At 37.2% G+C, this 26,175-nt stretch overlaps 1 protein-coding gene across 1 annotated transcript in view; it reads right to left on the bottom strand.

Annotated features, from left to right (window-relative positions):
• Positions 1–26,175, bottom strand: part of XIRP2 (xin actin-binding repeat containing 2) — a 494,188-nt gene that overhangs the window by 9,745 nt on the left and 458,268 nt on the right. Inside the window, exons 5-8 of the mRNA XM_006867007.1 lie at positions 13,476–13,586; positions 13,022–13,097; positions 11,924–12,057; positions 1,717–11,071 (exon numbers count right to left, since the gene is read on the bottom strand). Of these exons, the coding sequence (XP_006867069.1) occupies positions 1,717–11,071; positions 11,924–12,057; positions 13,022–13,097; positions 13,476–13,586 (9,676 nt within the window). The remainder of the gene's footprint in view (positions 1–1,716; positions 11,072–11,923; positions 12,058–13,021; positions 13,098–13,475; positions 13,587–26,175) is intronic.

Here is a 26,175-nt window from a genome sequence, read left to right as displayed (position 1 = left end):
TAATATTTACACCTTATGTAGGACTGGAAGATACGATAGAACATGTAGAAATATTAACCAATATGTACAAATTAATTTAGATGACAGTGACCATGGGTTTCAAGAGATCAATGCTAAAATAGCAATGATGAGAAAAGTAACATTCCAAAATAGAATGGCTCTTGGCAGTCTCACTGCAGCCTGAGAGAATAACTGAGTCAAGTAAAGTCTGGTTGCTGCAGCTCTATTTCTGACAATAGTGCTAATATAATACTCTGTGTTAATTTTATGCAGTTTGTAGTATCTCGATGTAATAATCCTATTCCTTCCAGAGCTGAAATCATGATTAATTAGTTTTCTTGGGATAGATAGTATTAAAAAAATTTCCTTTATTTTGAAATCTGTATTTTCCTCTTCTTTTCCATTATTGCAATTAAAAAGTGCTTTTTGCTTTAGTTCAATGCATTTAATTCATGGAATGTTGTATTTCAAAACCATTTGACCCTTCACATAAAATCATACTTATTTCACAGGCTTCCCCCCAATGGTCATATTGTTTAATCACTTTCCTTTTGCCTTTCTTGACCTCTACCTGACTGAGAAATGTTCTTCACACATGGCCTTGTTCACCATAAAACCTGCTCACCCTGAAGATGAAGGCTACTAGCTTGGCAAGGTGAAAAATATTTGCCATTAATCAAAACTACTCAGAAAACAAAGTTCTTGCAGAAGAAAGGTTATTCCATTTTGGGTGGTCAGTGCCTTCTAGCGGAGGCTTGATCAAAAGGGGGAAATGTAAAAAGAAAAGTTTCAAATTAGAGGTACTTCTGTCAGATCTAAGAATGGTGGGATCAACATATATTCCCTGGAAGCAAAAGTTTGGAATATAAATCATTTGTTCATGAGAAGAATGTATCAAGATGTAAACAATTATTCCCAGTGTGCTCATGACTGCAGTCATGAACCATGGGTGCTACTCACCTAGGTAATAACTCACTTCCTCCTAGCAGGGGCTAATTATACAATAACTAAAAGTTTAAAGTTGGGTTTATTTGTGCTTACTTTCTAATCTGTACTGAACAAGTTTAAATGGGTTTCACCATAGCTTTGAAACTCCTTGTCTTTCATTCCTAACAGAATATGAGATTTTTCTTCTTTGACAAGTTTTATCTGGCTTTATTGAATTCAAAAGAAAATATCAATTAAGCTGGGCATTAAATATATGTCAATAGTATCTCAGGGGATGTTACCAAATACCATATAAACCAATTGGGTGAAATAGTAATTTTTAATATGAAATATTAGTAATATGTCATGATTGTGCACTGTTCAATGAATATATAGCTGTATAATTATTAGTCCTGACACAATGACAGTTGTTATTATGTCTGATGCTTTATGCAAAGCCTTGTTTACCTTGACCAACACAGATGCCAATGATCTATATAACAGTATTTGCTATTCTCATACAGTACAGGTGAACCATGTATACTAAATCCATTATAGAGAGACAAGTGAAAGCAAAAAAACAAACAAACACAACAACAAAAAAAACCACCACCAACAACAAAAAACACAGTATAAAGATAAAAAGGAGATGAACATAACAGCAAACTGTTAGTATTAGTTAGTTTGTAACTGTTTAATTTTTCCCACATGCTCTGTTAACTTTGTTAGCTATAGAACATATGCCTTTAAATGGGTTAATCTTCGTTCACACTTTGCAAGCTTATTTACCACTTATAAATGCAGATTCCTCTTGAAAGGTGCTTCTCATCTCAGCTGCAGAAGCATCTGAAGTTGCATATCCTAGGCTTTTAAAAACTCTTTCACTCTCCTGCCATGTATTTTGAAAATTCCTCTTGAGTCCTTTAGGTGAATCAGAAACATCTAAAATATGCCCAGCGATGACATCTTCATAGGTTGGTGGGGCATGCTTAAAGTCAAAGCCAGATTTGCTGGTTTCTGAGCTAAGTGATGAAGAGGCTGCGGTCTTAGGCCCAATTGTACTTTCAAATGCATCCATGTCTGAGAAATGCTCACTTAGAGACATTGTTTCGGAGCATATCCTCGGCTGTTTAAAAGGATTTTTTCCTTGCAGTTCTCTGGGATTTCTGCAAGAAAACCCCCTGAAACTTGAGTTTTCTAGAGATGTTAATCCAAATTCCTCATTACAAAATGTACGACTTTCTTGCTTTACACTATGGTTTGCTTCTCCATTTGCATAAACTTTTCTATTTGTCATTGCTTCAAAAACTGGGTCATTCTCAAATTCTCTGAACCATTTGTTTATATCATTTTCATGGGCATTTACGAAATTTTCAGCCATTTGAACAGTTCGGTTGGCTGCTTCGTACCTCTGCGTGTGCCCTGACAGCCGAGGCACTTCGACCTTGCGGATGATTTCTACTGCATCAAAACATTCTGTATCTGGTACCATGTGTAGAATGGAGTCGGTTCCATCTTTGTGACTGTAAGTTGTTCTTTTCTCGACTTTCTTAACTTCCTCTTTTGCTTCCATAGATTCTCTGAATGAACCATGAGCACCGTGATTGACACTTACGGGTATCGTGATTGTAGCTGGGGAGTCCCTACCACGAGTTTCTATCTTAATCTGACGACGCAGAGTTGCAGGAGACGTGATGATCTCAGACCGCTTCTCTATCATTGGAACCGGGGTTCCTGATGGACTTGGGATGCTTCCTCTGGATAACTTTGCAGTGGTGTCCTTGAGCTTGACAAGTTGTTCAGAGCGACTTCTGGGTGGAGATGGGGATGTGCTTGCTCTGCGGGTTCTAGATGCTTGTGATACGGGCCCTCTTGGTGGTGGTAGTTCAGCAGACTGTTCCTTTTTAGGAGACTGTGAAAACTCATCCGTTGTTGGAGTTTGTGACCGTCGTGCGATAGACTCAATTGTTATAAAAGTAGGCGACTGTGGTCGTGTTTTTAAACAGGAAGGAGACAATTTGCTGTCATCTAGTTTAGTTTCCTTATGGGTGTTCACATGACTGTGAACAATTTTTGCTTCATGATGAGTTGTGTTTTGATGGTGCGCTGTTTTTTCTTCCATGATTTTATTTTCTTTCTCCTCAGTGTTTTTCTTGTGGCTGACACTGACTTTAGACATTTTAGATGTTTCATTAATACTAGTAGGTTTGTTTCTCAGATTTCCTGCTTTAGAGGAGATCATGGCTGTTTGAATTATATTCTCACAGGACACAAGCATATCCTCTGCTTGAGTTTTAATATGCATTATTTCTTCTTTAATTTTTTCTAAATTATTCTCCATGGCAATGCGAACACCATAGCATCTTCTTTCTTCACTTATCAGCCATACTGGAATAATATTTAGTAGTGTCTGAAATGTTTTAAGACCATTTTTATTTGGCTCTGCTTCAAACTGTTTCACTCTCGACAAAATCTCCTGTAGTTCTTCACGTTTTCTCAAGAATTCCAATATATTTACAGTACATTTTCCATCATCCTGCTGAGATTCTTTCACAGAGGAAAATAAAGATTTGTTCTGTGTAATCTCTTGCTTTGAATCTTTAGTATTAGAGAAGACTTGCTTCTGTTGCATGCCCTTGACTCTGAGACATTTTTCTTCTTGCAGACTATTATTTGGCTGGGACAATTTTTTATGTTTAATGTTCCTTTCAGAAGCCTGTATTTGTGTTTGCTGAAAATCCTGAGTCTGTGAATCATGATGTGCATCAATAACCTTTTGCTTGACTACGTTTGGTTCTGATTTATTCTTCAAGTGTTTCTGTGTTCTCTCCACTATTGGTCTTTCTTCTTTTGGACCAATCACTGGTGGCCCCTGATTTTTTTCTTCATTTCCTGAAAGTTTCCAACGCTCGGATTCTATCCATTTTCTTTGCTTCTCATTGAGCTTACTTTCTTGGGTCTTCCCCGGGGGCTCTGAGGGCACTTTTATTGTCACTCTTTTTGCCTTCTTAGGTAATTGACAATATTTTTCAGTCACAGTTTGCTCACTACTACATTCAGTGCTTGCTTCAGTTTTCTCACTTTCGTGATACTGTTGTTTAGTAACAGTTTGAACATTAACTTCGTGTTGTTTTTCATGGCTTCCATAGCTGTAGTCTGCTTGATTTAATTTGGAATCTAAAGTTGGAAGTTTGATAGATTTAACTTTGAAAGTTGGGGGAACTGGCTTGTTTGGGGGCAAGTGCAGTTGCTCCAGATACTTCTGTTGTGTACTATATTCTTGGTGACTCTCTTTTAATTCACAAGCTAATTTAGATGGTATAGTGTCCCTTGAGTTCTCTAAAACTTCTTTTTTAATGTTATCTTTATCTTCTGAAGCTGCTAAAACATGTTGAAGCCTCTCGGTAGCAATTGACACAGTTGGTGTTGTAGAGACTGGGCTATCTGTGCTAACTACTGTTATTGGAGCATTACTTGGAGAATCGGAATTACATGGAACCACCATGGTCTCTGAACCCTTCTCAGGTAAAGGAAACTCCTCATTTGTTTTTTGTAATAGCACTTCCTTTTCCAACTCTAGTATGTTTTGATTTTGGCTTTCGCTTTTGACTGTTTTGTAACAAGAACTCTCGTGTTTCTGTTTTTCAAGCTCTTCTCTTTGCTGTCTGTATTTTTCTTCAGCAATCATTAAAGGGGTCTTAAATTTTCTCATATAAGGTTTTGGATTTTGTTGTCCTGAGCCCACTGGAAATGAATGAGATTTCAGAAGAGGTGCTACCTGTTTTTCCTTGGGTGGTGAATTTTCTGGAACTGTTTGTGAGAAAGATGTTGTAGACTTGACAGATGAATGTTTTCTTTCATTGAGACTTTTACTAAATATGTTCTGGTTTGTCTCTGTGTGCTCAGTGCCAGTAGGTATCATTACTCTCTTTTGATTCTCTGGGGGAGTAATGTTACATTTTATATTTGACAGGGAGTTGACTGATTCCTCTTTTTGGGAATGATGATTCATTTTGTCTTCCATCAGCTTCTGCTTGAAAAATTTTGGTTTGGGTAATGTTGGAGGTGGCAAAAGTCTGCCAGATTTTCCTGTCATGGTTTTGGTCTGAGAGTGAGTTTGCTCAGAACTTGAGGCTTCTTCTTGGGAATACTGCTGACTGAATGTACCACTGTGTTTTTCCTGAATAGAAGAAGAAAGACATTTTTGAGATACAGTTGGGGGCGGTGGAGAGGGTAGAAATGTTGATAAGCATTCTTCCTCAGATTTCTCATCTACTGGTGGTGGTGGAAGAGGGAGGCTTGGGAAGCTTTCAAATTCAGCTTTTATCTTCTCTGTGGTCAGTAAAGAAGGAAACATGCTTTTGTCAGGTAACATTAAAGGAGGTGGAGGAGGAAGTGGAAATTCTATTTCAGATGATGCATTGGAAGGTGGAGGAGGAGGTGGGGATGGAGGTGGCAGGGGGCTCTCACTTTCTTTCACATTATTCTCAGGGTTAAAGTTGATTGGATTAAAGGACTTTTCCATGGCCATTTTTAAGTCTGTTGAAGTATGTGTCTTTATTAGAAAGTCCTGGCTTTTCAGGTGGACATCAGTCTTTTGCTTTTTGTCGTTTGCTTTAAATTTATTGTTTATTTTTTCAGAATTTTTAACATTTGATATGTCTTGATCTGCAGGCAAAGGCTGCCACACTGTTTGAAGGTTTGTGTTATTTTTCTTTATATCCTTATAAGAATATTGCATTTCTTGCTTTAACAACCTTTGCTTCTGAAAGTCTTCCGCAGCTTCACAAGTTTCCCTAACTGACGTGCTGACTGGACGCTGGGTAGAATTGGGCTTGGAGCTGGCTGTTTCTGTTGATATTTTCACATTTTTGTTCATTTTAGGGCTCTTTATATAGGAAACCTCAGCCTTCTGGTGGTCATTTCTCAACTTACAGGTTTGTGTCTGATGTTCTCCAACTGCTGTATCGGTAGACTGGGTGGAATTTAAGACATCTTCCTTCTTCAGTCCTCCCACTGTTGCTGATTCCTTAGTGTTTAGGTTCTCCTTAACAGAAACAGTTGAAGTCAATTGTTGGCTCATATGTAAATCTTTCTGATGCTGTTCTTTTGCAGCATCAGTCCAGACACCTGTTCTATTCCTCAATTCCAAAACATTTTCAATAGCTTTGTGCTGTGAATTAGATAGCCTTCTAAGACTTTTCTCAAGAGCATCATTGTTCTGTTCACGGTCTACGACAATCTTTACAGGACCTTTGGGGGCTTTGGGAAGATTAATCTCAGTCCTTTCTTCTATTAAACTATCATAACAACATTTTCCAGTAGTTTGTTTGACTGTGTCTCTGTCACCTTGCCACCTGACTGCTGACTCCAGTGGTCCTGGTCTTGGCTGAAGTACACTCTTTTTGTCCCTGTGGATATGCACCTGGCGCGTGTCTGATTTCTGCTCTTCCGAGACTCCCACCATTACAGCTTGCACATCTTCTTTGATTACACCTCCTTTATTGACTTCTTTGAAAGGCCTTTGTGCTTCTTTCAGAGACCTTAATGACGTCTCAAGGTCATCTCGCATAAGCTCTTTTTTCAGGATTTCAGTCCTTGTGATTGCAGCTTTTTCAAGGCTGTTAATAGCCTGCTCAATATCATCAGGAATGGGATTAGGCTGTCTGGCTTCTGTCCACTGGTGGCTTGATTCTTCAAGTGACTTGAGTGTGGCCAGCATGTCACCTTTTACAATTTCTTCTGTCTTAGCCACTGTTTTCTGATTTATGACCTGACTGGGGGAATTTAAGGTTGATTTCAAATCACCTTTTATAATTTCTTCTTTGGATGTCTTACAAGGTACACTTTGAGGCTCTGTCATAAAACACTTAACTGTATTACGCACGTCTTCTGGGATGATGTCAGTTTCATTAACAGTACGTTCAATCTGAGACTGCTTTCTCTTTAGTAGTAGTTTTGTGCCCTCAGCATCACCACTGGTGATTTCTTCCTCTTGCTTTCTAGCTGTTAGTGTTTCATTTGCCCTAGTTTGGAGTTGTTTGAGATAGTCCAAAGCTCCAGTCTCTATGCATGTTGTAAATAACCGAACATTTCCTCTTTCAGAGGCATCAATTTTAGCCCTTTCAGATATTATATTGTTTGTTGTAGAAGACAACAAATTATGAATGGTACGTTTTACATCACCACCTATCACTTCTTCATGTTCACATGTGTCACCTTCATTTTCATGAAAAAGACAATAGATTGTCATGTTAATATCTCCTCTTTCATCTTCCTGAATCACAATGCCTTTCTTGACAGATCTTTCTTCAGCAAACAGGTTTTTTATTGCTTGTTGTACATCTCCTTTCACTACCTCTTCTTTCTCAGCATGAAATTCTGTTGATCTGTTCAATAATTGAGTTTTAGTTAAATTAACATTGCCCTTCTCTTCTTCGCTAACCCAAATCTCCCTTTTTGTACAGTCTCTTCTAGAAAGTAGATTTGCCATTATATTTCTGAGATCACCCTTGATAATTTCTTCTTTCTGTATCTCAGGAGCTGCTTGATTCATGAGCTTGTATTTTGCCATTCGGATATCCCCAACTTCATCGGCTTCAATGATGATTCCAGGAGCTTCAATAACTTTTTGAGAGTAGAGCTCGTTTAAGGTTTCTTTAATGTTCTTTCCAATTATGTCCACCTTTTCTACCCTATTTTCATTAAACTCATGGAGTGGTGTTGTTTCAAAGAGCCATGTAGTTGTCTTGACATCAGAAGAAGGGATTTCTTCCTTAATTATTTTTGTGATGCTTTCATTTATTTCCTTAATAGAATCTAAAGGTTGATTTTCAAAAAGCCATACTGCCTGTTTGACATCACCTTTCAGTACCTCTTCCTGGGTGACTGTCTTGATATTTTCATATTCAGACCCTTCTCCTCTCAGTTCATCTAAAGTGTGGGTTTCAAATAGCCAAGTAGATGTTTTAACATTCCCCTTCTGTATTTCATTGACACTTACTGTTCTTATAAAAGTATTTTTATCCACATTTTCAGACTCAAATAAAAGTTTATTGGTCTTTACATTCCCACCTTGAATATAGTCAATGGTAGGCACAATATCATGTGATTCTTCAGAAATCTTATCCAGTGGCTGTGTTTCAAATCTGTATCGGACAGAATTAACATCTCCTTTCTGAATGTCTTCTTGTGTGACAGATTTAATAATATATACAGTATCAGATTCATTAATTGAGTCTAATGGTTTTGTTTCAAAAAGCCATCTGGTTCCTCGTACATCTCCATGAATTACCTCTTCCTTTTTAACTGTTGTCACTTCATGATAGTACCCTTCACGGTCTTGGATTGCATAGAGTGGCTGAGTTTCAAACAGCATTCTGTAGCTTTTCACATTACCCTTTATTACTTCTTCAGCACTTGTTTCCTCAAGGCTGGTATGGTCACATTCTTCTTTAATCTTATCTAGAGAAAATGTCTCAAAAATAAAGCACCCCTTTTTAACATTGCCACCTTGTATGTCTATCACAGTCTTAAATGATTCACCTTCTTCTTGGCTTTCTTTTATCATATCAATTGGTTGGTTTTCAAAAAGCCATCTACAGTTTAAAACATTGCCTCTTTGAATATCTTCAGTTTTCAGGGTTTTGATCTTTTTCAAAACTTCCTCTGAACTGGAACTTATGGAATCTAAGGACTGATTTTCGAATTTATACCGCATACTGGAAACATCACCAGCTTGGATATCCAGTTCCACAGACTTGACTTCCTTCTCTCCTTCTCCTTGTATACTGTCCAAATTTTCTGTCTCAAAAAGAATACACGCTGTACGAACATCTCCACCTTGGATCTCCTCCTGTTTTACAGTTTGCAATTTGACTGTTGCTTCAGAATCATCTTTTATAGTATCAAGTGGCTGAGTTTCAAAAAGCCAAGTACAGGTTTTGACATCTCCCTTGTGAATTTCTTCACTATCAGTCGCTAATGAAACTTTTTCATAAAGAGACTCCATTGGCTGTGTTTCAAAAAGCCATCTGCAGGTTTTGACATCCCCTTTAACAATATCTTTAGCTTCTTCAGTTTTATTTTCCATTTCTTCCACATTACTAAAATATTTGATTGAGTCAAGGGGTTGGGTTTCAAACAACCATTTAGCAGATTTTACATTTCCAGTCTGTATTTCTTGAGCAGATATTCCTCGAATAATCTGAAACTTATGAATGCTTTCATCAAACTGGTCAATGGGCCTTGTTTCAAAGAGCCACCTACAACTTCTCACATCACCTCTTAGGATTTCTTCTTGCTGGACAGTTTTTACTTGATGATATTTTCCCAGGTGATCTTGAATAGCATACAGTGGCATGGTTTCAAAGAGAGATTTACTTAACTCTACAGCTCCTCTTGTGATTCCTTCCACCTCTATTTTATGTGATGTATCAAGTTTAATTAAATTTTCTGATTCAAAAATCTGTGTATAATTCCTTACATCGCCTCTGTCAACTTCTTCAAGCTTCACTGTTCTTGTGTACTCTTTCTTGTCTTCTCTAATTTCTTCTAGGGGTTGGGTTTCAAAAATCCATTTCTGGTGCCTAACATCCCCCTTTTCTTCTTCAGCGGCAGTAATTTTTTGAAGCTTTCCAACATTAGGACTATCTTTTAAAGCCTCTAATGGAAGTGTTTCAAATAGATGTTTAGTAGCTTGTACATCGCCACCTATTATCTCCTCAGGTGGGAGCGGATCTGTATCAGGTACTTCTCTGAGAATGTCTAATGGCTGGGTTTCAAACATCCAACACTTTCTGGACACATCCGTGCCTATTATAATTTCCTTTTCAGTAAATACTTCTTCTGTCTCTTCTTTGATTTTCTCCAAAGGTTGGGTTTCAAATAACCACTTTGCCCTACTTACCCCACCTTTGACATTTTCTTCCATGGATATTCCTCGGACAACCTTAATTTCTGTGATATCTTTATTAATTGTGTCCAAGGGCTGTGTTTCAAACATCCAACGTGCTGTTATCACATTGCCCTTTTCAATATCTTCTCTGTGAACAGTTTTAATTTCTAGCATTTGACCTAAACCATCTCTAATGACATATAAAGGCTGAGTTTCGAAACATTTTATACTTCTCTTCACATTTCCTTTCATTTCTTTGAGCTCAGACCTGAGTTGCAGTAAGTGTGCCTCATCCACTGAACGGAGTTGTCCAAGCTGATCTAGATGTTGAGTCTCAAACATGTATCTCACAGTCTTGACATCACCCCCAGTGATGTCCTTAATGGTACTTACTTCAGATTCTTCTTGACTTTGATGCATTTTATTCAGTGCATCTAAAGGCTTTGTTTCAAACATCCATCGAACTGTGCGTACGTCTCCTCTAGCTAGCTCAGGAATTTTCTCAGCATTTTCTTCTGTGCCAGAAAAACGAACCCCTAGTGTATCTATGGGTTGGGTTTCAAACATCCATGTGGTATACTTCACATCACCACCGGCTATGATTTCTTGATCAGCAATGTCCTTAGGGAAGCCATCTTCATCTGGAGAGCCATTATTAATAGAATCTAATGGCTGATTTTCAAAGACCCATCTTATAGACTGAACCTCCCCTTTCAGAATTTCATCCCACTCCATGTGTTCTCTTTCAGCATTTAGTACTTTCTGAGACTGGTCATTCGTATTTTCAAAAACAGATCGGGCTTGTTGCACATCTGCTGAAACTGAGCTTCCTGTATTCACTTGACTAGAAACAATTTCGGAAACCTCATTGATATAATCTTTTTCTAAGTTTTTTCTTAACTCTGGATGGATGTGTTTATATAAACGGTTTAATTCATACAAATTTCTTTGCTTGCAATATAATTCTTTGGGGACTGGTGGTCTTCTAGCAGGAGTAGGAAATTCAGGGGACTGGGAAAATGCTGTCACATCTAGTGGAGTTTGAAGTACATCAAGTGGGGGAGGAGGAAATTCATCTGTTTGTTCAGAAGAACTGACATTAGCTTGTGCCAAAGTCGAGGCAGTAACACTGTGATTACTGTATCTTGTAGTTGCCATTTCCTTTTTCTGGCTGGTTGAAGAACAAGAAGTTGAAGAGGTACCAACAACTGAAGATGGCTTTAAAGTCTCTTCATATTCATTTTCAATCTTTAGGGGAGATAAATCAAATCTTATGAAGGTGAGTGTAGAGACAGGCTTTCTTTTACTTTAACATATATCAGGACCCTCTTATGACACTTCATTGGGAATAGCAACGGATATACTTCATTTGCAGACATACTTAGGAACAATATTCAATGTTGGTTGCTATCTTTGCTACAATCCTTTTGCACAACACATCAACTACTAAGTATTTTAACATTTATACATAATCTTGATTTCCCCCCTTTACTTAATGTGCTATGCAGAGTAATCTTGAGGGAAACAGTAAAGGTCTTAAAGTATTTTTGAGGGTTTTTTTTTTTTTTTTTTTTTCTTGGAATTTAAAACAGAGCAAAATAAGTATTTGACATTTAAGTTTACTTTATCTAATTTACTTCTAAAGGTATTTATTATTTTATCTAATGTTACCTTGGAGCTCTGGCAGTGTAGTGGATTACAAACTGAGCTGCAAACCACAAGGTCAGAAGTTTGAATCTTCTAGCCTCTCCATGAAGGAAGGATAAGACTTTCTGTTCCCATAAAGATTTACAATCTCAGAAACCCTTTACAAGGTCATTATGATTTGGAACAGACTCCATTGCCTATAACCACCACCAGCTTTAGAGCATGTATCATTTTTTTGTCTTCCCTCATTACTCCAGTGTGAAAAAATTTAACTCTTTCTACCTTTTTTCTCATGAAGACCAATGTTCTATTTACAGAAAACAGTAAGTATTGATTTAGGACATTTTATTTTTTAATTGAAAAACCACCTTAGATAGTCACTAATTTGTAAACACTGTGCTTTCAATTGTAGTTTTACACTTAATATGATTCTATATAGAGAAATTACCTTACCTTAATCTGCTTGGCTGGGATTATTGTCTCTCTGTCAGAACAAAGAACCTTTTCCTCTGCAGACTTTTCAAATTGCTCCTTTAAAAGCTTAGTGGAGACCTTTGGTATCTCTTCATCCTCAGGTGTATCAATGACTACACATAGAAAAGAGTACCAACAATGTTATGCAAATAATAAAAACTATTTGATAAGAAAACATAATGACATGGGATACTTTTCAAAATATATGTTAAGTGAAAAAATTAATGTGAAAACGTCTATCTATGACTATTTCATTATGCAAGCAATATGATGAAGAAGATATAGGAAGACGATAGGAAATTTAGGGAAATGTTATTGGCAGGAAAGCCATAAGTGATCAAACAATTCTTTGTTTAATTGTATATATTTCCTGAACTTTTTAGAAGCATGCTTTACTTGTTGTTCAGGTTTACTTAGTGTTCAACAAAAAAATTAATTAAAAAAGTTGCACAACAAGAAAAGAACAAAAGAACAGAACAGAGACTTACTTTCTTAAGCAGTAAAACAAAAGTACAGATACAGTTAAGTAACATTTTGATTATAGTTGGTTTAACTCTTCCCTTCTAGCTCTTCAGGGGACAGCATGACTTCTCATGATGTTTTACATCCAAGGTGGCCTATACCTGTAATTCACATCCACCAGCTACTCTTCAGGAATATTCTTAAAAACCCTAGTTAAGGTCACTATGAGTCAATGGGTTTGGTGTTCCTTGTTACTATTGTTATGCAAATAACCCAAACCAAACCCACTGCTTATTGAGTCAATTCCCAATCATATGGACTTTCCCTAGGTCACCTGCACACATTTGTTCTTAGTCTAATCTCAGATCTATAGGCTGGAACACTGAATTTTATAGTGCTAATATTTATTATTAAAAGTAATACAATCTAGGTATCAGTTCCGTTCTCAGGAAGCTTGATAAACATCAAGTTGTAGTTTGAGTCTTTGAGGCAACAAACACTATAGGAGAGTTTGTTTCTTAGTGGGGAAGGGTGTGCTTTAGATTCAGTAGGAGAAAGTTTTATTGGGGTCAAATAATCTAACCAAACTGAAGAACAACAACAAAAGACTTTTACCTGTTTCTTGAACATATTGATGGAAATGAGAAGCAACTTGGTTTACTTCCTGGGTGTGCTTTTCTAGATGAGAGATCTGTGTTAAAAGAAATTTTAAACAAAATAATTGTTTTTAAGTAATTTATTTCAATACTAAAAACAATTTTCTTCATTTCACTGTGATTTTCACTGAAGACCTCTGAGCATGTTGAGAGGTGGTAACTAAGCCTGTAGCATTTATTTTAATGGATGGGCTCATGATATAATAGCACGAATTTGAATTTATACCTAAAGTTTGATTTTATTTTTAGGGTACTAGTTTTACATTTTAAGGAATGCTAACTCTAAAGTGGAGCAAGATACTTAGAAACCCTTAATACATAAAAGGCAATGAAAGCAATTGATTTCAACAAAGTCAGAATAGCCACAAAATTTTAGGAACTGTTGGAAAAGTATTATCTTTCTAAATAGTTACCTTTTCTGTTCCAAGCACTTCAGTGTCATGTGTTTTGGAAGCTTCTTGTTCCTTTTCTTTCATTTCCTGGCTACTTCTTGAAATGTTGACCTGGCTGCTACCAATTACCTCCTGAATAGAATAATGAACACATGAATAAACAAACAAGAGAATGCCTTAGGAAAGTCTGAAATTCTGAGTTTATGTGTTAATGTAATTTCCATAACAGAGACTACTAGAAAAAGAAAAAGAAATTAAGGTTCTTCAGTGTATTTTTCTCTATTACTGCTATAACAAACCACTGCAAATTCATTGTCTTTTAGTTTTGTGGGTCAGGTGTCTGAAATGGATCTCACCCAAATAAACTGGTTGACTAACTGCTTTCCTCTCTGGATGCTTTAGGGCAGAAACCATTCCTCTTCCTGTTAGAACTTCTAGAGCTTCCCACATTCCCTAGAGCCCCTTTCCCCCATCTTCAGAACCAGTAAAATCAAGTCTAGTTCTTCATATGCTGCTATCTCTCTGATGTGCTCTTTGGACTCTCTCTTTCACTTGTAAGGACCCTTGTTATTACATTTAACAGATTCTGATAATCCAGGAGAGTCCATTTTAAGGTCAATTGATTAGCAGCCTTAGTTCCATCTATACCTTAATTTCTCTTTTCCATGCAACCCAAGATATTCAAATGTTTTTAGGATTAGGATACAGATATCCTTGGGGGTTGGGATCATTATTTTGCCTATTACTCTACCTGTTAATGATGCATGGGGGTGGAGTTGCATGCCATGGGGTCAGTTCTGACTCATAGTGACCCTATATAGGATTTCAGAGGCTTAAATTTTTACAGGAGCAGAAAGTCTCATTTCTCCCATGGAACAGCTGGTAGTTTCAAACTGCTGAGCTTGAGGTTAGCAGCCCAACTCCTAGCCACTATGCTACAATACCCAATATGAGAAAGATGAAACTCAAAAAAGAAACGCAAGTCCTTGAAGACAAAAAAAAAACATACTTTATTGCTTAGACATCAAATTTTTATGTTAACTACAGCTATTCTAGTCTTCTAATTGCTCACCAAGTTAGAGCACACATGTAGAGTTCAATAGACTGTACATATTAAACATTTGTTATTTGTTATTAGGTGTCATTGAGTTGATTCTGACTCATAGTGACCCTGCATAGGGTTTCTGAGGAGAAGCTGGTGAGTTGAAACTGCGGACTTTGTGGTTCACAGTAAACACAATCATTTTAAAAAACAGGCTATATTGTATCTCTCATGAGGCTATTTTCTATTTTGGTAGCCCAGGCTAAATTAGAAACTTGGAATTCCTGTTAATTTAGAAGACCTAACCCTGCTTTTAAGGCAGAATATGTTTCTGAAATAATTATATGATTACTTGATTGATTAATATGATGAAGCATTTGGCATACTGCTAAAAGTCTTAACATAAAAAATAAGAATATAGACTACTTACATTTTACTAGAAGGCATGCATTTGAACTTTAAAGTTGGTGCTTCACATTAATCCTGACAGCTGTTACTAATTTATATTTGAGATCTAATTATATTAAATTTGTTTTCTTGTTGCTTTTAAGTGCCATCAAGTCTGTCCCAACTTACAGAGATACAGTTTCCAAGCAGTGGCTGGTCTGTCTGAACTGTAAGCCTTTTGGTTAGCTGTCCAGTGCATATCCTACAGCACCATACTCAGGACTTCACTATTTTATTTATTTTTTTATTCTTATTTATTTTACAGTGAATTTAGTACTTCCATTTTAAGCATTAAAATTTCAATCCTTAAAAACAAGAATAAGGTTCAAAATAATTCAAGAGAATTACTCTGCAAGTTTTTACTTAATATGTGGTCCCCTCCTGCCCCATCTTCCCCAAGGATATTTGGTATATATGGCTTGTCTTCTAATTGATTCATAGTGCCCTCAGACATTGACCTAAGAATGTATATTATGATCTGATCTTATACCATGTTTTAGGGAAGGAGAAAGAACCATGAAAAAAGTCAATAAGCTCTCAGATGTCCTAGAAATACTGATGGAACATTTAAAATACAGGTTATGTCTCATTAAACATATAACCAATGAAGATTTCAGTTTCCCCACAGAATAGTTTCTAAGTACCAGTTAATGATTCATAAATTTTAAATACTATTTGGTAACATGTGTGACATGCTGTTTATGCTAAGAAAAAAGTTCATTGATTGAATGAATAATGAATCAATGAATGAATAAAACAGGAAACTTTCATTAATAAATTAATATCATTCAGTCTTCTCTTGGCTAGGTAATGCCCTAGGAATTGGGTATAGAATCTAGAACAACAACAACAGAAAAGTGTACTTTACTTTCTCAAGAGCTCATATAGAAAAATAACTAACCCATGATCTTTCCTTTAAGTTTAAAGAATCAGAAGTAAAAGACGCTTTCCATAACCAAAGTATTACACTACAGAGATGAATAACAACCACTGAAGACTACAGATTAAAAAATACATATATATACATATATATGCAAATGACAACTCCTTGAATGAAAAGCTCTTTTCATCTGACAAGTCTTTTCATCCACAGAGATATAATGAGGATATTCTGTGACTTTCTTATGCACAGAATGAAAAACTCAGAGGTGTCTGTTAGCCAGACACTGAAAGAATAAAGGAGAGCGAACTTGAGCTATAATGAGGCCTTTATTATGGCACACCATGATCTTTCCACCAATGATCATCTGTCAGTTGGTCATACTGTGTGGGATGTGTGTGTGTGTTTGGCTTGTGTGCTGTTGTGATACTGGACGCTATGCCACTGGTATTTCAAATACCAGGAGGATCATCCAAGGTGGAGTGGTTTCAGCGGAGCTTCCAGCCTAAGACAAACTAAGAAAAAGGAGATATGGACCACTTCTGAGTGGTTAAGCACTGAACAACCTAAGGAAAACTGTAGATCATTCTGTGATATAGTGCCAGAAGATGAGCCCCTCAGGTTGGAAGGCACTCACAATCTGACTGGAGAAAAGCTGCCTCCTCAAAGTATGTTGTTGTTATGTGCTGTGGAGTCTGTTCCAACTCATAGTGACCTTGCACAGAGTTTCCGAGGCTGTAAATCTTTACGGAAGAGAAAGTCTTATTTTTCTCCCGTGGAACAGCTGGTAGTTTCAGACTGCTCACTGTGAGGTTAACAGCCCAATTGATAACCACTACGCTACCAGAGCTCCTTCCTCAAAGTATGGTGGTGGTGGTGGTGGTTATATTCCATGGAGTCTGTTCGGACTCATAGCGACCCTGTACAGGATTTCCAAGGCTGTAAATCTTTAGGGGAGCAGAAAACCTCATCTTTCTCCTATGGAACAGCTGGTAGCTTCGAAATGCTGACCTTAAGGTCCACAGCATGATTCATAAGCGCTATGCTATGTTGTTGTCATTGTGAAGTGCTATCGAGTTGGTTTCAACCCATAGCGACACTGTATAGGGTTTCTGAAGAGCAGCTAGTAAGCTTGAACTGCCGACCTTGCAGTTCAAACGGCTTTGCAGTCTGGCTCATTAACCCACAGTGCCACACCAGGACTGAGAAGAAACAGTTGTAAGTATCAATTAATGATCAGAACATGGAATGTACAAAGTATGAATCTAGGGAATGTGGAAGTTGTCAACAATGAGATGGAACACATGAATATCAATATCCTAGGCTTAAGGTTAGCGGTTCGAAACTACCAGCCGCTCCGCGGGAGAAAGACGAGGCTTTCTACTCCCGTAAAGATTTACACCCTCGGAAACCCTGTACAGGGTCGCTATGGGTCGGACCCGACTCGATGGCACTTAACAACAACAACAACAATTGTTGTTGTTAGTTGCTGTCAAGTTGGGTCTGACTCAAAGAGATCCTTATAAACAACAGAATGAAGCAATGTCCAATCCTGTGCCATCCTCACCATGGTTACTATGTTTGAGCCCAGTACTGCCGGCACTGTGTCAATCCATCTTGTTGGGGTTTTCCTCTTTTTTGTTGACCCTCCACTTTACCAAGCATGATGTCCTTTTCTAGGGACTGGTCCCTCTTGATAACATGTCCAAAGTATGAGAGAGGAACTCTCACCATCCTGACTTCTCAGGAGTGTTCTGTCTGTTCTTCTTTTAGCATAGATTTATTTGTTCTCTAGTGTCCATGATGGAGTCCTGGTGTTACTGGGGGTTAATGTGCTGGACTGCAAGGTCAGTTTCAACAGCAAGTTCAGCAGTTCAAGCTCATCAGTCACTCCTTGGAAACCCTATACAGGGTCCTATGGGTCGGAACTGACTCAATGGCACTTAATGATGATGATGACAGCAGTCCATGATACTTTAATATTTTTCTCCAACACCATAAATCCAATGCATTGATTCTTCTCTGGTCTTCCTTATTCATTGTCTAACTTTTACATGCATGTGACGTGATTGGAAATTCTGTGGCTTTGGTCAGGTACAACTTAATCCTAAAACTGATATCTTCACTCTTGAACACTTTAAAGAGGTCTTGTACAGCAGATTTGCCTAATGCAATATGTCATTTGATTTCTTGACTGCTGCTTCTTTGTTGATTGCAGGTCCAAGCAAAATGAAGTCTTTGGTAACTTCAATCATTTCTCCATTTATCATGATGTTGTCTATTGGTCCAATTTTTAGAATATTACGGTTTTTGTTTTTTTTTGTTTTTGTTTTTGTTTTTACAGTAAGCTGCAGTCCGTATTGAACACCATAGTTTTGACCATCATAAGTAAATATTGTAAGTCCTCTACACTTCTGGCAAGGAGCTCTGGTAGCATAGTGGTTACGAATCGGGCTGTGAATCGCAAGGTCAGCAGTTTGAAACTACCAGCTGTTCGGCAGGAGAAAGATGAGGCTTTCTGCTCCCATAAAGATTTACAGCCTCAGAAACCCTATACAGGGTCACTATGAGTTGGAACTGACTCCATGACACATAACAACAACAACAACACTTCTGGCAAGCAAGATTGTTTTCATCTGTATATCGTAGATACTTTTTTTTTTTTTTTTTTTGCATATCACAGATTCTTGTTAAGTCTACCTCCAATCTGGATGCCACATTCTTTTTCATATAATCCATCTTCTTAGATTATTTGCTTAGCACACAGATGCTGAAAGAATATGGTGAAGAAAAAGACAGAACAAAACAAAAAACCTTCCACACACTTGTTCTGATTTTAAACCATTCAGTATCTCCTGCTCTGTTTTAATAACTGCCTCTTGGCCTATGTATAGGTTCTTCATGGACACAATTTAGTGTTCTGGGATACCGACTATTTGCAATATTATCCATAATTTGTCATGGTCCACACAGTTGAAAGCCTTTGCATAGTCAATAAAGCACAAGTAAACATCTTTCTGATAATCTCTGCTTTCAGCCCAAATCCACCTGAAGTCACCAATGATATCCCTAGTTCCAGGTCCTCCTTTGAATCCAGCTTGGATTTCTAGCAGTACCCTGTCAATGTACTGTTGCAACCATTTAAAAAAAAATTATCTTCAGCAAATTTTATTTGATGTGATATTAATGATATTGTTTGATTATTTTAGCATTCTGTTGGATCACCTCTCTGTAATGGGAACAAATTTGGATCTCTTCCAATTGGTTTGGCAGGTAGCTATCTCTCATATTTCTTAGCATAGATGATTGAGCACTTCCAGTGCTGAGTCAATTTGTTGAAAGGTTTCAATTTGTATTCTGTCGGAGGCCTTGTTTTTCGTTAATGTTTTCAGTGCAAGTTATACATCTTTCTTCCTTCAGTACCATCATACTGAACCAAAATATGTCTAGCCTATACAGATTTGACTGTAGCCTAGACAATAATGACTGAAGACTAGAAGAGCTGTAGGATTACATCTAGAACATTAAAGGTCATTAAAAAGAAAAGACAAAAATGGTTGTCAAAAGAGACTCTAACTTGCTCTTGAATGTAGACAAGCTAAAGTTACTGGAAGAAATGAAGTAAAAGAGCTGAACCAAAATTTCAAAGAAGAACTCAAGAAAACAAAGTCAAATGCAATTAAATGTACAAAGACCTGGAGTTAGGAAACCAAAAGGGAAGAACATGCTGAAAATTTCTCAAGCTGAAAGAATGGAAGAACAAATTCAGCCTCTGGTTGCATTGTTGAGTGATACTATGGGCAAAATATTGAATGATGCTAGAATCATCAAACAAATAAGGAAGGGATACACAGTCACTGTAGCAAAAAGAATGGTTGGCAGTCATTTCAAGAGGTAGCATATGATCACGAACCAAAGGTATTGAAGGAAAAAGTACAAGCAGCACTGAAGAAGGCATTGGTGAAAAACAAGGCTCCAGGACTTGACAGAATACATATAGAAATTTGTTTGTTTTCAAAAACTGATGCAGCACTGAAGGAACTCACTCATCTATGGTAGGAAATTTGTAAGATTGCTACATGGCCATATTTGTACCCATCCCAAAGAAAGGAATATGAAATCATCAAACTATTTTATTAATATCACATGTAAGTAAAAGTTTTCTGAAGATAATAAAAAAGAAAGAAAGCAAGAAAGAACCGCTGTGACAGTACATCAGCAGGGAACTTCTAGACATTCCACCTGAATTCAGTAGAAGATGTGGAACTAGGCATATCATTGCTGACATCAGATAGATCTTGGTTGAAAGTAGAGAGTATGGAGAGATATTTACTTGTACTTTACTGACTATGCAAAAGCATTTGAGACTGTGTAGATCATAAAAAACTGTGGAAAACATTGCAAATCATGTGTATTCCAGAACAATTAGTTGTACTCTAGAGGAAGCTGTACCTAGACCATGAAGTTGTAATTAAAACAGAACAAGGGGATACTGAGTGGTTTAAAATCAAGAAGGTTGTGTGGTAGGGTTGCATCCTTTCTCCATACTTACTCAATTTGTATACTGAGCAAATGATCTGAGATGCTGGGTTATATGAAGAATAACGTGGCATCAGGATTGGAAGAAGGCTTATTAACAACCTGCAATATACAGATAGTACATCCTTGCTTGCTGAGAGGGAGGAGGACTTAAAATACTTACTGATGAATGGATTGTACCTCAATGTAAAGAAAACGAAAATCCCCACAAGTGACTGATAAATAGCATCATGATATATGGAGAAGAGCTCCTAGGGTGTCTCTGTAGGATCAGCACTTGACTTTGTGCAACAAAGTCTGCAGTTCAAACCCAAGAGCTGCTCTTCAGAAATCCTGCACAGGGTCACTAGGAGTCAGAACAGAATCAGTGGCACTTAAAAACAATAGCAAATGGAGAAAAGGTTAAAGTTGACAAAGACTTCTTTTTACTTGAACCCACAATCAAAACTCATGGAAGCAGCAGTCAAGAAATCAAAGGACATATTGCAAAAACTTAAAATCTCTTTCAAGTTTTTAAGAGCAAAGATGTTAGTTTGAGGATTCAGGTGTGCCTGACCAAAGCCATGTATTTTCGATCACCTCATATGTATGCAATTCAATACTACCAGTGGTTCCACAGGAGAAATGTGAGGCTTTCTGCTCCCGTAAAGATTTACAGCCTTGGAAACCCTATGCAGGGTAACTATGTGTCAGAACCAACTCCATGGCACACCACCACCACCATATGCATGTGAAAATTGAACAATGAATAAGGAAGTCCATATCAATACATTTGATTTATGGTGCTGGTGAAGAATATTGAAATTACCATGGACTGTCATGGTGTTGTTAAGTGCTGTCCAGTCACCTCCAACCCATAGTGACCCAGTATGGGGTTTCTGAGGAGCAGCTGATGAGCTTGAACCACCAATCTCATGGTTCAAACAGACTTTGCAGTCCAACACATTCACCCACAGTGCCACACCAGGACTCCTGGATTGCTATAAGAACAAATAAATCTGTCTTGGAAGAAATACAACCAGAATAGTTCTTGGAAGCGAGGATGGTGAGATTTCATTTCTAATACTTTGGACATATTAGAAGGGACTAGGCCCCGAAGAAGAACATCATGTTTGGAAAAAATGGAGGGTCAGTGAAAAAGAAGAAGACCTCAGCGGGATGGACTGACACTGTGGCAGTAGCAACAGACTCAAACTTAGCAACAGTTTGAGTGCAGGAGTAGGCAATGTTTCTTTCCGTTGTGCATAGGGTGAGTCAGAAATTACTCCATCACATCTAACAACAAGCTGATCGTTCTGAAGAAGCCCTGGTGGCAAATTGTTAAGTGCTCAACTGCCAATTAAGCAATTGGTGATTTGACCCACCAGACACTTCATGGGGAAAAAAGACTTAGTATTCAATTCTGTACTGATGCATTTGGCACACAACAGCGTTATGATCATTCTTATAGAATAATGTCTCTTTTTAGAAGCCCATGTGTCATTTGTGGTCCAGAAACATGCTTTAGATGACTCACACAGTGATTTTCATATGCTGAATTAGTAATTCCTACAAAAGCCAAAATCTTGGACTATTCTTGAAAAGTTAGAAGATATAGCAGCACAGAATCCACATTCCAACATGACAGGAGATGGACCAAAGTAGTTGCTTGTCTTTTTATTATTGTTTTTTTATTGGGGCATATAATCCTTCTAGTTGACCATTGTTGTTGTTGGTAAATGCCTTCCAGTCAATTCTGAATCATAGTGACCCTACATAGGGTTTCCGAGGAGCGGCTGGTGAGCTTGAATTGCCAACCTTATAGTTCAAACCGACACTGCAGTCTAACGCAGTAACCCACAGTGCCACACCATGACTCCCTGGCTCACCGTAGTCCCTATCAAATGCTAATATTTAACACCAAGTTGACACTTTACAAAGCTGGTCTGGCCCTCATATATATTTTGAGTTTTTGATATCTGTCACCAATCATTATGGTTAGACAATAAAGTCTGTGTACTAAGAAAGACAAATGCAAAATATTGGGAATTTTGCTTTGTTCATTTGTGAAATATAAGATGTAAATGGGGAACCCCAGGAGGTGGTGGGATAGCTGTTGTTTCAGGGAAGGGAGTGTAATCACTGAGACGAAAAAACAGTCATGCATTGAATGCAAAGGTAATGATTTTGTCTATAAACCTTCACTCAATTCACAATAAAAAGTTTAAAAAATTGTACATTAACATGCAAAAAAATATTGGGAATTTAAAAATAGCAAGTGAATGCATTTTGACCCATTACAAAATTTATAAAATTATCATTTCCTGGAGCAAATATTTTATATTTAGTATGTATCTACTTGAGGGAATACAATCTATGCCTATCATGTCTAAATATATTTTCTTGTGAGAGATGACAAAACAAAAGCAGTACAAGTGTGCATAAATTTAGTTTAGAGTTGTAAGTTTCTACTTCAGCATTTATGTGCTATAACTAAATGGAATTGTAATTGCTACACTGGTTTGGTGTGTTAGCATCAATGCATCAATTTTACTGCCCTGTGGTTGTTGTAACTTCCATAAAACCTGTCTTAAAATATTCTAAGTTTTTATTTCCATCATTTAGTATGTTTCATATTTTGCAACTGGTTTAAGTTGGTATTTTAAATTTGACTTTCAAAATGATTCATGAAATTGGTTCTAGAAAATTAAATTCAGATATAGACCAGGCTGCTAGAAACAAAATGTTATTGCGTTCACAGGTGGATTAACCAAGAATTAGGAATAGGGGATCTGTACCAATTCCCTTCTCAACTTGTTATGTTGGGTAACTCGTTAAATTGTACTTAACCTCAATTTTCCCATCTCATAGCAGCATTAGAAGAAAGAAGCAGAGATAATATTTAGGATAAATAAAAAAGCATTGTTACAGAATCAGACACCTTTGTTAAACAAAAATATAAGAATGTGAAGCTATTGTTTCTCAACATATCTTCCATCTAGTTCTTGGTTTCTAAAGGCAGGGTTTCCATTTCTCTAACCCTTCCCTAAAGAATTCTGTGCTGCTTGAATTACACATCAAAATAGTAGTTTTGGAAATCTCAAAGGACACAAATTGTATTCTTTTCAATGTTCTTTGAGTTTGGGGAACAAAAAGAATCCTAAAGGGACAAAATTGAAGTTGTAAAGTGGATGGTTTGGGGGTACTGGTTGTGTTGCGGTATAAGCTGAACTGCTAACCACAAGATCAACAGTTCAGACTCACCAGCTACTCCTCGGGGAAAAAGATGAGGCTTCCTGTTCCTGTAAAGATTTACAGCTTCAGAAAACTATGCAGGGTCTCAATGAGTCGGAACCCACTTGATGACACCTAAAAACAACAACAGAGTGGATGGGGTAGACTACCTGAGGAAATTCTCATAGGGCAGCCCTTTCTACCATAGAAGAACGCTCAGGTGCATTGTCCTAATGTCTCTATTGAGAAGACTATATGCCACTTGTTATCACTAGTACGCTGTAAATGTTATGTATCAAGTGAGAATAAATAAATGGACAAATGTTGTTAAGTGTCAAGTCCATTTGACTCATATACCCTCTATACAACATAATGTAACACTGGTTGGTCCTGTACCACCCTCACAATTGTTAAGTTTGAGCCCGTTGCTCCTGCCACTGTGTCAATCCAACTTGTTTGGGGTCTTCCTCTTTTTTTGAGATCTGTTGGTCTGTGTACAGGTTCCTCATCAGCACAATTAAGTGCTCTGGAATACTCATTTTTTTGCAATGTTACCCATAGTTTTTCGATATCCACACAATTGAAACCCTTGCATAGTCAATAAAGCACAAGTAAACGTATTTCTGGTATTCTCTTCTTTCAGGCAAGATCTATCCGACGCTGACAATGATATCCCCAGTTTCATGTCCTCTTCTGAATCTAGTTTGAATTTCTGGCAGTTCTCTGTCTGGCAGTCAGTTTGAATTATCTTCAGCAAAACTTTACTTGCATGTGACATTAGTGATATTGCTAGATGACTTCAGCATTCCGTTGGGTCTCGAAATTCAAGTGGGATATATTCAAGACCATAATTTGACTCTTGTTGACTTGTTTTAATTTCCTTCAGCTTCAGCATGAATTTATATATGAGTAATTGATGTTCTATTCTACAATATGCTACTGGCCTTGTTTTTAGCTGATGATATTTAGCTTTTCCCCCATCTCTTTCCAGAGATGTAGTTATTTAGATTTCTGTGTGTTCCATCTGGTGAAGTCCATGCCTGTAGTTGCCTTTTATGTTGTTTTAAAAAGGTATTTGCAATGAATAAGTCTTTGGTTTTGCAAAATTCTATCATAAAATCTCCAGCATAATTTCTATCACCAAAGTCATATTTTCCAACAACTGATTCTTCCTCTGTTTCCAACCTTTGCATTCCAATCACCAGTAATTATCAATGCATCTTGATTGCATGTTTGATCAATTTCAGACTGAAGAAGATGGTTAAATTCTTCAATTTCATCATCACTGGCTTTAGTGATTAGAGCTTAAATCTGAATCATCATGATATTAACCAGTCTTCCTTGTAGGTGTATGGATATCATCCTACATTTACAGTATTGCACATCAAGATCGATCTTGAAATGCTCTTTTGACAATGAATGCTACACGATTCCTCTTGTATTTGTGGTTACAGCCATAGTAAGCCAAATGAATGTCAGTTTTAAAATGGCCAATAGCAGTCCATTTCCCCTTACTAATACCTAAGTCATGGAATTTTATGCATTGCATTTCATTTTTGACAACTTTCAATTTTCCAGACTCATACTTTTTTCATTCCATGTTCTGATTGTTAATGGATGATTGTAGCTGTTTCTCCTCATTTTGACTTGTGTCCCATCAGCAAATGAAGATCCTGAAAGCTTTATTCCATTCATGTTTTTTATGGTCAACTCTGCATTTAGGAGGCAATTCTTTCCTGGCTGTATTTTGGGTGCCTTCCAACCTGAGGGGATAAACTTTCAGTACTATATCTAACAATGCCCCACTGCTCTTCAGAAGGTTTTCAGTGGCTAAACAATTAGCAGCAGTCTGCTTCTCCTTCTCGCTAGTCTTTCTTAGTCTGAAACTCCACTGAAACCTGTCCCTACTGTTATTTAAAACACTGATGGCATAGCTTCCATAATTACAGCAAAAAACAAGCCACCACAGTACAACAAACTTGTAGATGAGTGGGGAATGAACAAATAGACACTTTCTTGAAACATGACAATCTGGTGACTTTCACACCTGTTTTAATTGAAATTCTAGATTCTTCTGCATAGTCCTTATGATTTTATTTTTAACATTTCTGTTGATAGTTTTTAATACTGAACGTTTTCACAACTGAGAAGTGAAGTTACTGAAGCTAATGAGTATAACATTAATATGTCAACCACTGTACAAAGTGCACTTAAAATGAGGAATTTTGGTAACATTACAAGTGATCAGAACATCTATAGAAGAATGTGGGAAGTCCTGCTGTGAGCTGCTAAGGGGCATCCTCAGAATGAGAAAAAAATGGTACTCCCAAACCCAAACTCATAGTAACACAGAGGCAGCAAACATACATACCAATATACAGAACTTTTAAATAAGAATATATGTTTTCAAATTAGTCTTTTCATAAAAAGGATCTTTATGAAAGATGCTAAACAAAATAGTTTATATTCTCTTTTTCATGATTTTATTACTATTACTTGCGTTGATTCAACTATCAACACTCGCGGAAGTAGCAGTCAAGAGATCAGACGACGTATTGCACTGGGCAAATCTGCTGCACAGGAACTTTTTAAAGTATTGA

This window comes from Chrysochloris asiatica, unplaced genomic scaffold (genome assembly GCF_000296735.1).
Source record: "Chrysochloris asiatica unplaced genomic scaffold, ChrAsi1.0 scaffold00099, whole genome shotgun sequence".
NCBI classification, from domain to species: Eukaryota; Metazoa; Chordata; class Mammalia; order Afrosoricida; family Chrysochloridae; genus Chrysochloris; species Chrysochloris asiatica.
Note: the sequence above shows the minus strand (reverse complement) of the source record. Positions and strands in the feature narration are given on the sequence as shown.